Source organism: Spea bombifrons, chromosome 7 (genome assembly GCF_027358695.1).
Source record: "Spea bombifrons isolate aSpeBom1 chromosome 7, aSpeBom1.2.pri, whole genome shotgun sequence".
Lineage (NCBI taxonomy): Eukaryota > Metazoa > Chordata > Amphibia > Anura > Pelobatidae > Spea > Spea bombifrons.
In genome coordinates this window covers 42,119,541-42,135,080 of record NC_071093.1, presented here as the reverse complement: position 1 = coordinate 42,135,080, position 15,540 = coordinate 42,119,541, and the positions used below count along the sequence as shown (strand labels likewise).

Genomic DNA, 15,540 nt, shown 5'->3' with positions numbered 1-15,540 from the left:
CGTCAGCCGTGTAACTACTTTCCAGTTACCGGCAGAAAACCCAAGCAGAATATAGAGCCTGGGCCCCGGGATCAATGCCAGCCATGCCATTTAGTCGGTGGCAGGCCGCGCGGTTCCACCCGGTAGGTTCAGCTCCAGCAGCGACGGCTGAAGTCCCCTATAAAGAGACCCCATTAATATGAAGGTGGTTAAGCCTTCTAACCCAAAAAAAAAAGAAAAGGGGTTTTAAAAGCAGCCAATGGTCCATTCAGCCTGTCCAACCCTATTGAAAAAGCACAAGCTTTTCTATCAATATGTTACATTGCCACCTCTGCTGGACGGCTGTTCTAGTCCATGCTTCCGCAACCATTCCTTTCAAAAAAAGAAAACAGAGACATCACAATTACGCTCTCCTCATTGCTGTGTTCCCTCTATTTATAATTATCTTTGTATCCGGATGGGTACTTGTAAGCGGGGGCATCTGTGAGGGTCCGACACGTTCATTGGGCACGGATTCCGCCTTTTGGGTTTTCCTCACTTCTCGCCCGCTCCCCTGCACCCATCTTCGCAGTTTGACCTCTTGTTCCGAGTAAAATGCCAACGTCTTGTACTTTGTTAAATCCACTGATAACATAAAGACACCATTGTTAAGGCTCAGCGTTGGCTCCTCGCGGCCAGCATCAAAACTCTCCATCTGTGTTTTTCTTAAACTCACTGAAATGGTGAAAATGTTTGAACTGCGGCATTCATGCCCGTCCCGGGCGTTCTCTTTAACCCTCGCACCGCATATCCCCGCACCGGATATGGCGATTCCAGGTATTCAATACTAAAAGCAAAGTTACTTCCAGCTGCCTGTCTTCTCTCTCTGTCCAGATGGGCCGATCCGTTCGCCGACGGTGCCGGTAACCAGAATGTCCAAAACATGATGTCAGATCTTAAACTCCACATTATATGGACCCTGCCAGCACCGGTACTGTCGTTGAATGGCACAGAACAAAAGTTAAATAACCTTACTTTTTATGGAATGCTTATAAAAAACATGAATGCATAAACCTTAATTTAAACAGTAAATAAAAAAAAGTTATATTTTCTTTCTTTATATATATATATATATATATATATTGATGTCTCCCCATTATTATATCACTATGACTCTTTATTTGGTTCAGGCAGCCTTTTGTAGGTGAAGGGGAGAAAATATCAAGACCATAAATTAATATTCTAGTTTTGCCACTTTTTGCCACACAGCTACACTAAACACCCTGATATAGGGAGTGTTAATAAGTTATCTTAGTTGTGATGGGTTGAGGAGACGGGAAAGGGTGCGCGTCTCGAGCGCTACGCGGTTATATCACTCGGCTGTCATCCGGTCTTTCTTCTTTGCCGAGGCATGACATATTTAATAGCCGAATCTATTGAAGGCAGACAGAGCTATGTTTGTGATGAGCAATCGCAGCGATCCCCCCCCCCTTGAACACACCTGTTGATGTGTCAGTACTGTGACACACGCGTGCTGCACCTGCTGTCCCCGGCGCACAGAACAGGTCCAGCCGGTCCCAAAAATGTCACGCAGAAACTTGGCAAGATGCAGCACGCACCTGGGAGGCTGCGGGGAGAGCTGCTAACCTTCCTGCTGACAATCCAGCGGTGTCGCTATAAAATGTCTTCTCCTGGCAGTGAAGACGGACGCCCTCGCAGGTACCCTGCTGAATGGTGACCCTGCTGAATGGTGACCCTGCTGAATGGTGACCCTGCTGAACGGTGACCCTGTAGTGAGCCTTGGGCACCGTCGGCAACAATCAGAATGGTGGGGCTGCCCATTAAGGCAGCACAGCATGAAGTCACAATAATGGTATGGTCCACCGAATGCCATCACGCTGTCCACCAGGGACCTAGCATCCTCCGTGGTTTTACTGGCCACGGTAAGCGTCGGGACCCCTCCCTTTTGGCTCACCCTTTTTTATTGGCTTAAACCATAAAACTGCATCGTCTACACAAGGAAAAGCAGATGTACGAAGCATGGTAAAGCACAAACAATGCAAGCGTCTCCACCCAATGCTTAACGTGTCAGAAAGCCACCCCACCCAGTTCTACTACACTTCCATCTAATCCTCACGATGCCCTCAAAACCAGGGCAGAAGCCTCCATACGCTCCAATCGGACCTTTAAGATATCCCTTCGCTCAGCTTTAGAGGAGCCTGGAAAGGATCCAGAGCTATGGAATATGATGGCAATTTATATGTATCCATAAATAATAAAAATAATAATCGAGCCAAACTGGGGTTTTTTGCCTTCTTTTGGATCAACAGCAACAAATTAACAGATATAGGAAAGGCTGAACTTGATGGACGCAGGTCTTTTTTCAGCCTATGTAACTATGTAACTATGAGCTGTGACAATGGGCTTTGGCATTCATTTCCAGAAGGTCCGCATCTAGTGGTGGCAGGGAAGCCCCGCGTTCTCTTCTAGAAGCGCCGGCGGAATAACAGTCGCGGTTGCGCAATACGTCTGGGGACTGGCTGTACTTATCCAGAACATTCACAGGTCGGACGGTGAGATCAGCTATTATCACCTGCTATAAACCACCAACGCTGCTTTAGTCAGGGAGGGAACGTAATTATTATTATTATCCAGAACAGAAATGGGGGGGGGTGTTTAACTTTAACCGTCTTTAACTGTTTGAATGCCCGATTAATGTATTGCCCAAAGGACATGCACGCAGACGGGCACCATGGGGTCTCTTCACTAAGCCAGGAGGTGAAATATATCAACTTCACTATGCTTTATGAAGGGCCAACCCTTGCCTGGTCCAAGTAACACTGGGCTGACTTGCTTAAGACAGAATTAAAATGTGCCATTGTGTGCGCCTGCAAACTCACAGTTTAGTTAATAAGCCCCTGTTTACCAATATTATTGGAGCTCATAGGTACCCTGAAAGTCAGAAACTCAGCCCATCCTCTCGTCTGGTCCATATGTATAACCTCCCTATTTTTTTTTGCTTTTATCCAGAAGGTTTGCTTTCCGTTAAACGTATTTAACGTTTGCGAATAAACACGTTATAGCGTCCTTAAGGGAACGCGGACGTCTTGAAAGATTATACGACTGCACATCTACTTCTCCGACCTTGACGGCCCGTTTAAAGGGCATCCCCAACTATTGAGAACACAATGGGATTCCATATCAAAAGTGAATCAGGTACAAAGTAACCAAAGCAGTCTTATCGCCATGGCGACCAAAGCAATGTTCTTGCTTTGGACCACTGCAGTGGTTGCCATGGTGATAAGACCACATTCTTTAAAACTTTGTGCTAGAATCACATTTTTAGACCTGTGCACGGAGCCGCATCAAACTGATCCAATCGAAAATGCCTCCAAACAGTCATGTATGTTTCTAGTGGGTACATAAAATGATGGATCATATGATGAGAGCCAATAACCTGCCCCCTATCCTATTTCCTACTTAAAAACCTTTATCGTTTTTTTTTTCTTAATGTTGAACCCAACTCGTGATTCTTCCACCAGCCCCAAGCCTACATACTTTTCCCTGCTACTGTATTAGCTTCGGCTGAAAGGCTGTTCCATGCACCCACCACCCTTTTCTGCAAAAGGAGAGTTTGTAATGCCCAAATTCCCCACCCTTCAGATTCAGATAACGTCCCCCTTGCTCTTTTTTCCGCTCTCGTATTCTTTTGTGAAATCCCTGGGTATATTTGAGCTAACACTTCGCCGCACGCCTCGCTGTTTGGTTGTTTAGTGGGAGTTCTGCTCTGCATTGCTGGAGCTGATCAAACATCTGTGTAGGTATGTGGTCAGTCTGTGTAAGGTAAAGGGGGGGGGCTAAGGGGGGGTTAATTCAGGCCAATAGCTTCACGGCAAGCGCAGGAGAAAGGCTTAGCCCCGCCCCCGGTGACGCCTCCACTAGCCCCAGGCAAATAGCACAGGAATAGTTGAAATGATCACTTCCCCGGCCACAGAGAGAGAGGGAGCGAGAGGTAGAGTTCAACAACTGGGGTGATTGGAGGAAAGAAGGAGTGAAGGAAGAAAGCCGGGAGTAGAAAGATAGTCGGCAGCACAGAGGAAAAGCCACAGGACGGGACAATTTGGGATGAGAGGAGCGCGGATCTGACATATTCCTCACCGTCTGGACATCTCCCGATCGCGGTAAGAGCTCTGCCTGATCAAAAACCTCACATTCCTTGTGCAGTTTTAAATACTTTGCCAGTTGTTTTGGTTGCAGCTCCCAGCAATCTCAGCCAGACCTGAACAGGGAGTTGAACTCTCAGACAAAGAGTGAGATGTACTAAGGTGCGACGTCCAGCTCTTATGCTGTGTGTATTACCTAGTAACATCCCCACGACTTCAGCTTGTCGGCTTGTTAAAGGGATTTTATTTTTACTTTGATGTAATTAAATACGCCCAATGGCATCTGATGTTATTACTGCATGCAATGCAAGGAAGTTTTACTTTACTGAGAAGGTGGTAGATAAGTGGATCAGCCTCCCATCAGAAGTGGTAGAGGGTAATACAGTGAGGGGAGTTAAACATGCATGGGATAGACATATCGCTCCTGAATCTAAGATGAGACCAATGACTGATTTAGGTTTGAGTCTCTACAGCGACTAGACGGGGGGCCGAATGGGGCCGATCTGTTGGCAGTGTCTCTATCTGGGTCCCCAATCTCTATATAACTCCAGATTCTCATGCAGAATCTGCCGTCTTAACCCCCTAAATGCCAAATATAAATGGACACTGGGAGTTAAAGTGTATGTGTGTGTGTGTGTGTGTGCGGGCAGCTACAATGTTGCATTTTGTTAGTCATTAGACACAACGACAGACAGAGATACAAATAGGTTTCCAGACACGCAAACATTTGCTCGGCCCTATCAATGGCCACACAAAGGAGAGACTGACGGACGTTCACGATCAATGACGGACAGAAGCAAGAAAGACGTGTAGGCAATGACACGAGTGTACAAACAGAGCTACACAAATATCATTACACACTTTGTACACAAGCCGGGAAGCGCTGCCTGCAGACAATACGCAGGCGCGGAGCGCACACAGACGGCCGTCTGCTTCCCACACACAGCGAGCAGCGGAGGAAGCTGCTTGGAAGCGGTACAAGGCTCCCCGCGAGCTCCTGTGCCTGCAGGGCCTGGGGGCGCCCGCCGCCGCTGAGATTTCTAGTCCCTGGGCTTTGTTTGAAAGTTCCTGCACAGGAAATATCTATGGGAGCCCAGGGTCGGCAGCGACCCGCACTCCCACTCCCACTCGCTGCTTCTCCTCCAGGTGCCTCTCTGAAGCCTAACCCCTCTTTGGCCTCTCCGGCTCGGCCCCCACTCCCATCTTTTATTCGCCGTGTCTTTTAATCCTTTTCCAGCATCTTAGATCTTAAGCTATGCCTGTGCCAGCTTCCAGACACAGTGGAGTGCAACTCCTAGCACGCTCTTCCAGCCAACGTCCCCCTCAGCGACCTTTAAACTTCCATCGATTGGGGGTTTTAATTGGAATTATTACCCGATTGCCCGGGGGGTTATAGATTTGCAGTGTAGACTTTGGGCAGCTTAGCTACCGTAGACTACAACTCCTATCACGCTCAGTCAGCCAAAGACTGTTTTGTTGCAAGGGTTCTGTGAACTACAACACATAGCACTCTCAGCCAAACCGAGCAGGAGATTCTACTGCTAAATCTCTTCCCGGCCAACAATACTTTACTGGCTCCTCTGGGCCAAATAAGGGTTAACCATTAACCCTTCACTGGTCTAATAAGCAGATTCCTTTTAATGCCAGAGAAAACGGGTAGAAAAAGCCAGGTTTGAGGCAAACTACGGTACAGTGATTATTCTTAAGTCATGCAGACAGTATGCAGAGGATCCAAGGAGGGGGGATGTGCCGAGGGTCATGCAGGGGCAACACCGATGATTAGGGTGGTAGACACAGGGGGCATTTATAGTTCAGGCAGGACTACAGTGTTCATAGTTTTGCACCCCTATGCAAAACGCATTGGCAGCAAAGAGCCTGGTGATCCAAAGGGGATGGTGGGCACTCACCCAGAGCCCACTCAAAGGGCCAGCATCTCGAGCGGAGTGGTGTCAGGTGAAAGCTTCTGGTTAATGGTTAATCTCTGACCTGATGGAAATGTTTAAATACCCTGGTGGGATCGATTGGGGCAGGGGGTCATACTACGAATAACCAGAACCCACCGGTTCTACAATCCAAACCCAAAGGGTACCCAGATACCCCCTAATTTGTGACCCCCTTAGGCACATGGCTGCATTGCCTGATCATATCATGCTCACTGTCAGTAGCAGATCCGGGGGTCGGGGGCCGCGCAGGTTCCGGTCAGCCACCAGAGCCGGGGGGGGGTCAGACATTGGCAGCGCTCTGTCCCCCGAGAGCCCCATGTTTATTTTGGTGAGGGGCGGGTGATATAAGAGCGCGGCCAAATCCAGAACTCATTCCAGCCTCTGCGGCTGAACCGCGGGGAGAGCTCGCAATTACAAACTGGGTGTGGAGGGTGGCCTGTGATGTGATGCCCGGAATCTCTCCTGGGTGAGCTTCGTGTGTACGGATATATACCCGCTTGATACTGTTACACAACGTTCCTGGCAGGAATGCAGGGCTTGGCTCGTGAGCTTACAATCTAAAGGAGTAGAATGGGTAATTGAAACAAAAGGAGGGGGTGAAAAGAGGGAGTAGTAGCTCTTGTAGCAGTAAATAGGGGTAAGTGGTTTTAGGAAGCAGAAGAGGAGGTATAAATATAGCACCACTGATTGTTGAAAACTACAACTCCTATCATGCTTGTGGACATTGTAGAAAGTGAGAACGTAGGGAAGAAGAAATAACCAGGTTTCTACCACTATAAAAAAAAATGATGGCGGATACCGGCGATCCACAAAGGGGAATCCATCACTCACCGAGCGGTGTTTAACGGGTCGTGCTTATTAATATGACATATACAATTACCTCACAGAAACGCTAATGTTACCTCCTGTTACAATCTCTCTTCCCATAACTAGTGTCAGATGGCTTCTGGTCTGCTGTAGATCACAACTCTCTAAACTGTCTTTACTGAGAGGGTGGTAGATAGTTGGAACAGCTTCCCAGCAGAAGTGGTAGAGGGTAATACAGTGAGGGTATTAAACATGCATGGGATAGGCATACGGCTCCTGAATCAAAGATGAGACCAACGACTGATTAAGGTTTGAGTCGTTACAGCAGGAGAAACGGGCGACTAGACGGGGGCCGAATGGGGCCGATCTGCTGTCAAATTCAGTCAGCGATGCACAAAGGGAGTTGTCCTCAACAGTGGCTAAAGGGGCCAAGGTTGACTACTTCTACATCCATACTGCCCCATGTCCTATGATGTCATCACATGGCAACGACCAAAGCAAGCCACCCAAATTACAACCCCACATGTTTAATTGTCAAGACAAATGCTCCGGATACACCCCCCCCCCAAAAAAAAACTCAGCAGTGCATGGGTGTACTGGGTGCGAGCTGCTGTGATGCAAATAGGTTATGTCAACAGTCCATCACCCGCTAAATGATGTCACCAGCAGGGGGATTTCAGATCAGCAAATCATACAAAACCCAAACATCTGGACTCTTTCAAGAAGCACATTTGGCAAATGTCAAAATTTAGAAATCTTCCTCCTCCTTATGAATTCCTGTTTCTTATGCATCATATCTGCCTTACCTACTTTACTGGGGGTCGGGTCTTTCCTCCTACAGTTTAACCCATCCTTCTCTTCTTTTTATTATATTTCAGTCCCTTTTTTATTGTCCATCCGCTAAAAAAAAAAAAGCAAATTCTAAAAAGAAAATGAAAACTCTTTCCTTTTATTAAAAACAAAACAAAAAAAAACCTATCCAGAATTCTAATGTCTTCCCAGACTTCTTAGCTAGTGATGTCATCCAGAAGTTTGTGAGTTCACTAACTCCTTCTTAGTGGGGCAGGAAGGCGGATATCTTTTAGGGGGTCTATTCACAAAAGACCCCATCAGGTGCCGGAATACTCAAGCTAGAAACATTCTTCGGAATGCATTTGTTGCCCAGTCGCTGTGTGACATCATAGCCCGGTCCTATATGCAAATCACTTATTCTCAGCGGTGGAAACGCAGTTTAGGAGACAAGGCCAGATTTAATTAGCGGGAGGGGGACTGTTTTTAATGCTGTAAAATAAATAATGTGCGTTAACTACCAGGCTTTATAACAAAGGATCTTATGTGATCCTCCTCCTCCTCTTCCACGCATCTCGCTAATATAAAGAAACATCTAACGCTGCTGTCACTTTACTGCCAAAACACACAGCTACTGACGTTCCCGAAAGGCTGCTCTACCTGTCCGGACGTCTGCAAACGGAACGTGACAACCAGCGATTGCATCAGAGACATAGACGTCCTTTATTTCTAATAATAAGCCTTGTTTTGCAATCTGGAAATCAGACGGGTTCATGCCGTCTTTAGCCAGCGGCGATATCGGGGCAAATGGTTTGGTGGAGACTACCAGGAAATTAGAAAGTAAAACAAACTTTTCTCGCCTATGAAAGGGAGCTTTGTGTTAGAAGCCAATGTGCACATACGTGTATACGTTTCCCCGTCTCCGTAGGTGATCTGTAACTGTATTTATGATATAAAAGCTATGGAGGGGGGTTACTTTGTTTCCTTGGACCGGTTGACCAGAGAGTAAAATGCTGTAAAGGGAAGGTTCTTCCCCATCCAATCACATGGAACAAAGGTCAGGTAACATTTACCTCGTCAGATGTACTTTTTAGCCATATGGGAATGAGAGAAGAATGCAGAGGGCTTATATACAGATCTTTAAAGGGTACCGACGTACACGAAACATAGGAACTTAGAATTTGGCCCATGTAGTCTGCCCGTTAGTCCGTACGTAAAGACTCAAACCTTAATCAGTCGTTGGTCTCGTCTTAGATTCAGGAGCCGTATGTCTATCCCATGCATGTTTAATACCCTCACTATCTTCTACCCTCTACCACTTCTGATGGGAGGCTGTCCCATTTATCTACCACCCTCTTGGTGAATGTTTTTGTACAATACACGATGGATTATTGGATTGCACAGTGTTAATGCACAAATCTCTTGGCTAACGAAGGGTTGACGCACTATATTTACCTCGCACTTCACTCACTGCTGCTCGAAAGGGGATTTTTAGGACTAGTGGGGCAGGACATGCTAATATGCTAATACGAAACTTTCTGCAGAAAGTTCTACATCCAATGAGATAATTAGGGGTAAGGGTGCGATGCTCTGCTACCTATCAGATAATTAGCGGTATATGTGTGATGATGTACAGACGTCGGGATAGGCTGTTAATGAGCAATGTTCTCCAGAAAACTGTCAGAAGGGGAATGCGGGTGATGTGTCTCTGTGTCACCGGCCAAAAGTTTATTCTCCTTATCTAGGAACAGAGCTGGGCTCAATGACCCTAGGCTTTTGTGGTGTTAACCCCTTCACCTCCCGGTGACTCCAACTGTTCAAGGTCACTCCAACTGTTCAAATGTTGACATAGGGGAACTGATGGGGGAATATATGGGGGCCCTGCTGCTCATTTATTGCACGAGCGTAAGTTATCATAGAATGGAGTTTTTGGATTTTTCCGCTGGTTGTTTCCCCCCCCCCCCCCCCGATTAAATAGAGAATGTAATAAAAGGCTACGAGGGATCCTTTAAAGGATTTGGGGGTGCAGATAAATGATGAGGAGGGATAGTCTGGTCCTAAATGGTATATAAAATAGCTGGCACTGAACCCATTCAGCCAATTGCTCCAGCACTAAAATGGCAACCTCTTGGCCATATCTTTGGCTGAGCCTCCTGGGAGTCTTTACAGTCCCCAAAGGGTTATGTCTGGTCGTATATTCCGGAGGGAGGGTCTGGCTCTGCAGATCAGAAGGTCCAGCATGTAGCGACCTGCAGGGTTTAATGGCTGCAGATGGTACCAAGACCCCCCAGGGCAGCAAAGTCATATGCATTATCTTAATAGGACCCTTTTTAGGACATTCCTTCTGTCCAGACAGGCACTGTCCTGCCGCATAGGGAAGGTGGGTATAAATCACACTTTTTCGAGAAGTACGGAAAATGTACGGATTAAATCAAGATACCGCAGCCCCTTGGCCAAAATAAACATTCTCTCCTGTATACCTCATCAAAAATATATGCTGCCGGCTCCTAGAATTTTTTCTTCTAGATTGTTTGAACAGGGACCTCTTTACCATTGTTATGTCCTGTTTAGCCATTGTACAGCGCTACTGAATATGATGGCGCTACATATAAGTCAATAAATAACAATAATAACTATAATTCTTGATTGTTTCAAAAAGTATTTTCTAAAAAGAAAAAAAGTTAGGCTGGTTTATTTTTGTCTCTCCAGACAGGACTCCCCCCCCCCCCCACCCATACAACTTCATTTCCAGACACACAAGATGTGCGCCCCCCCCCCCAGATGCTAATTACCAGGCAGCCCTCCTCCTCCCCATTCACCATCTGCAACATCTCTGGCCTGACTCCTCTGGTATCCCCTCCGCTGCTCTCACCTCCGTCCCCCCCAGCTGCACATTCCTTAGAATATTACCTGCTTCTTAGCGAAGCCCGTGTTAACACTGCGTGTACTGGCACAGGAACACAGATATCTACACGTACGGGCACGTGCACAGATATCTGGGGGATATCAGTGTCCCCTTTTGTCCCATGCAGTGCCGCAGTACTTAGCACAAGCCCTGAGCAGATTTTCTGGCACTCTATAGGTTAAAAGGGATTGTTTTTTTTTGTTTTTTTTACGGAGTTAAAAGCCTAGGACTTCACAATAGGTGGCCTACCTGGGCCATGAGTTCTTTGTTTGTTTCTGTCACCTTCTGAAAAGTGACAGATAGGAAGGGGCAGGGGTCTGCATACCAGAGGGACTCTGTTTATTCATAGAGGGCATGGTCTGACAGGCACAAGCCTTCCTTAAGCTGGAGGTGAAAGGTCATTAAGGCAAAAATGATAAGGACAAAACAAGAAATTAACCATTTCATTCTGGATCCTAAAAGGAAAACGATACTGCAGATCTGCATTCAAACCGTTGATCGCTTTTGGTAAATCAACCCATACAGCGTTGCAAAGAACACAGTCTCTTGTAAACTTGCACTGAATTCAATGTTACAAGAATGTTGCTGACAATAATTGGTTCTTTTTTTTTTGTTCCAGACACCGAATCATGTTGCCTCTGAAGGTGTGGGTTGTTATACTGATCTCCGTACACTGCAAACTCGTTCAGAGTTGCCCCGGAGGTTGCCAGTGCAACCAGCCGCGGACCGTCTTCTGCCTCAGTCGCAAGAATCACAACTTCCCCAGCAGGGTACCCCAGAACACCATTAACCTTTACCTCTTTGAGAATGGCATCAGCTCCGTGGAAGAGAGTAGCTTCAACGGCCTGTGGGACTTGCAACTTTTAGATCTGTCACACAACCAATTGTCTAGTCTGCCTGGTGGAGTCTTCAAGAGCTTGGCAAACCTCAGCAACCTGGATCTCTCATCCAACCAACTGAGTGAGATCTCCGACGATACGTTTCAAGGGCTGGGAAGGCTGGAAAGACTCTACCTTAATGGAAACCGCATTCGCAGCATCCACCCAGATGCTTTTAAGGGCCTTGAGAACTTGTTAGAACTTAAATTGAGGGGTAATTTGTTGATGGAGCCTCCAGCGTTCTCCCTGCCTCAACTTCTGCTACTAGATCTAAGCTACAATGCAATCACTTCCATCCAAACCGGCGTCTTCCATGCAACAAACATCGAGACCCTTCGCTTGGCTGGTCTTGGGTTGAATGAGGTCCCAGAAGAACTGTTCAATGGCCTCAAAAATCTTCATGAACTCGACCTCTCCGAAAATAATCTCGACAGGGTGCCCTCTGGGCTGCGTGATTTAACTAAGCTCAATTTAGCTGGCAATACTGGCATTTCTCAACTACAAACAGATGAATTCTCAAGCCACCCTGCACTACAGGAGTTGGATTTAAGTGGGCTAAGCCTACACACTCTTCCAAAGGGGCTATTCAGCTCTTGCCCTCGTCTACGTTCATTAAGCCTAGCGCAAAATCCTTTCAACTGCGTGTGCTTACTGGGCTGGTTAGCTGAATGGCTCAGGGTCAGTGGGGTCAATCTGCAACGTTCAGACGAGACTCGTTGCCACTTCCCCCCAAAGAATGCCGGCAAGATCTTGCGTCAGTTACGTGACTTTGAGTATGGATGCCCAGCTCCGACAACAGTCCTTGTGCCTACCACTATGACACCCAGCACCACCACTCCTTTGCCAACGACAACAATGCCGTCGCCTAAAGATGAACCCACCACATCCCTCACCACCACCACTCTATCCGACCACCCGACTGAAGAAGACCCAATTCCTACAGATCAGTTCAGTTTCAAAGACCAGCAGTGCCCACCCCACACCTGCTTAAACGATGGCATTTGCCATCTTGATCACAATGGAGAAGTGGTTTGCGAATGCCCTGATGGATTTTATGGTGTGTATTGTGAGATGGGCACTCTGACAACGGCTCCGGTTTCCATACAGCCTTCCCTACAGCTACAAATTCTCGCCGTAACAGGCAGTTCCATCCAAGTGGACCTTCAAAGTTACAGTCGAACCAAAAAACATATACGGGGAATCAAACTCACTCTTAGGAACCTTTCTGGGTCAGACCGCCGACCTCTTATCTACAGTCTACCTCCGGCTCTCTCTGAATACACCGTCAGGGCCCTCGCACCTAACAGCACCTACAAGCTTTGCCTAGGAACTCTTGGCGAGGGGGGTATTGATGATGAGCTGTGCACAGAAGCTCAGACGGCATTAGAATCACCACAATCCAGTGCCCATGTAAACCACACACAAGATGGCAACCTGACTCTAGTATTAGTGCCCGCGGTGGCTGCCGGCATCCTCTTGTCCATTGCCGTGGCAAGTGCAATTTGTTATGCAAAGAGACGAAACAGAAAGGGCCACGCAGGAGAGGATGCGGGGCCTCTGGAGATGGAAGGAGTAAAAAAAGGCCTAGATGGAAAGGGGGAACTTAAAAAACTGTCTGAGAGTCCAGTTGGGCCACAGAGGAAAGGCGTGGAATCGGAGGAGCCACTCATGGATCCTACAAGGCTTGGGAACAACAACGACCACACTATAGGTAGGCTACCTCACTCATATTTCTAAGAGGAATGCTGGTACTTTGTGTGCCAACTACCTTCCTTGGACCAAATTCAGTATCAAACAGAGGGAAAAGACCTGAAATACTTTCCCTCCGCCATAAGGTCTGAACTTACTGGGTGGCATGCCCAGGAACAGCTGTGCTGTCTAAGGACCTTTAAACGAGGAATCAGTTCTCCTCCAAAAACAAAGTACTCTGTTCAGGAACTTATTGATGACAGCTTGACAGAGAACTCAACTGGAGGCGAGGAAACCAGCTTCTCGCATTATAGACCTTACCTTGGTATGTTCTACACGAACCTGTTTACAAACTTTAATTAAACATACTAAGGGCGTATGAGATCATTGCTGTCTGGCAAACAATTGCGTGATAAAGGGCCCAATCTGCAGCCCCGTGGCATCATGGGATTCGTAGTTTGCCAAAAACAAGAGGGATGCACTTTGCCCAACCTTTGACTAAAGCTTAGGGGGCTCATGCACTGAGAACTACCGGGGTGCTTTGAACGCCCCTAAAAAGGAGTAGAAGAGAAGATGCTCGAGGTCTTTGCTGCCTAGTACAAACTTATACATTTTGGCAGAACAATGTACCCCCCCACCACCAATACTTTACAAAACTAAGATGTTAATATCTAGGCTGGTCTAACATAAAGTGTCATATTAATTTGGGGTTGTTTTTGTACAAGGCACCGATTGCTGGACAAGGTGGCGCCATATTGTAGCGATCTGCACAAGGATATGGGACCAGCCGCCATGTAATAAAAATTGAATTTTTCTTATAACCCTGGTGTTTGTGGTTTTTATCTCGATGAGGCTCAATAATGGAATCTCACGTGGAATCTGTATCATGTAACAACAATTAGAAAGATGTTAACAAATAGAACACTCAACTTGCCATGAACCTCGTTTCCAACTCTCCTCTTCTTTTCTCAGCAGGTTTTAGAACAAATTACCAAATAAATGAGTAAGAGACTTAGTAATAAATTTATTTTTGTCAGCTAGCTTCTTTACACAACATGGTGTATATATATCAATGCATGATCTACACACGGAGCCACACAACTCATGACGTGTCTGCTTAATGCGCACAGGGTATACTGCATCCAGGTGGCTAAGGGTGATGTCCCAAAAAGCATCTATAGGGGTCATCTACAGAAGTTTACCATATGTAAGCTTCTGCCGGTGCTGGGCACCCAAAAAAATATTATTTTAGGCTCTTTAGAGACATCAGACAGTCTAGAAGCCGTTTGGAAGACTTGTTGGCCACATCTTGGCTCAGGTTGGGCAGTTCTGTTCTACAATAACCCTTAGGCAGCACACACGCATACACGCACTATGAAATGGTATGTATCCCTTAACGGGTCCTCCCGTCTGCCAAGACCTCACTTTCATTTTTTCCTACTTATAAAGTAAGGGGAAAACCGAGGTATCCGCTCATCTGTTGGAGCAATCAGACCAAAATCTCCCCGGTGGAAGGGATGGGGGGGGCGGTACGTGGGACCTCATAGAAGAACCGAGGAATCTGGAAAGTCCCATTTTCAGAGCAGGAAAGGCGTGGAGGTGGGGGGATTAAAATCTGCAATATGCTTGTGGCCCTCAAAGGTTAACTCTTCTAGAAAGAGAGAGAAGGTATTGGGTTACCATACTTCTATTCTGCCTCAACGTTTCCAGTTGACGCTCAGACCAAATCGTTTTCATGTATCCTGATGCAGAACCTGTATCTGTGCTTTTTGGAGTCATGGGGTCTCCAGAAAACCCATAAGCAAAGCCACCCTTCTCAAGTGCCCTGGAGAGCATCACCCTTTCATGAAAGCCACTGTATGAGCCTTACAGGCACTAGGTAGGGCAAAAGGCATGGACCCCCCGCCTGCATAAATACATTCCCTTCAAAATGGTCAAGGGTTGAGGGTTAAGCTAACCCTGTAACACTAAAGACCCAAGAGGGTCTAGGCTGCATACCGTCTAACTCCAGCCCTCGAGGGCCACAATTTCTTGGATATCCCGACTTGAGCGAAGGCGTCTCAACTAAGAATTGATGAAGAATTTATTTTCGGGGGATTCATATAATTCCTGCAGCGTTTGTGGCTCTGGAGGACTGACTTATATTAAGACAGGGGAGGGCGAAGGCTTGCTAAAATTCATTTCAGATGTCTCTCACCGGAGTTTTTCTTTAAATTTTTTTGATGGGTGCAACACTACCGCTTCTCTTGACCTACTACTGCCAGAAAGTCCTTTCAGCACGAATGAGCTGAACCTACACAGGCAGAGTTCTGGTGTGTGGGGGTAATCTAGAGCAGGGGGATGGGGGGGGATCTGGAAGTGATTATCCCGACCGGGCAGGAGGTCGTCGGCTAATCTATGGCGAGCGT

The 15,540-nt window shown here is 46.9% G+C and overlaps 2 protein-coding genes across 2 annotated transcripts in view; one reads left to right on the top strand and one right to left on the bottom strand.

Moving 5' to 3' along the window:
• The window catches only part of CORO7 (coronin 7), a 48,078-nt gene that overhangs the window by 14,073 nt on the left and 18,465 nt on the right, over positions 1–15,540 (bottom strand). The gene's annotated exons all lie outside the window — the stretch shown is intronic.
• Positions 3,915–13,953, top strand: VASN (vasorin). The gene is made up of 2 exons (XM_053470657.1): positions 3,915–4,139; positions 11,185–13,953. The coding sequence occupies exon 2, from the start codon at positions 11,195–11,197 to the stop codon at positions 13,178–13,180; it is 1,986 nt and encodes a 661-aa protein (XP_053326632.1). The 5' UTR covers positions 3,915–4,139; positions 11,185–11,194; the 3' UTR covers positions 13,181–13,953.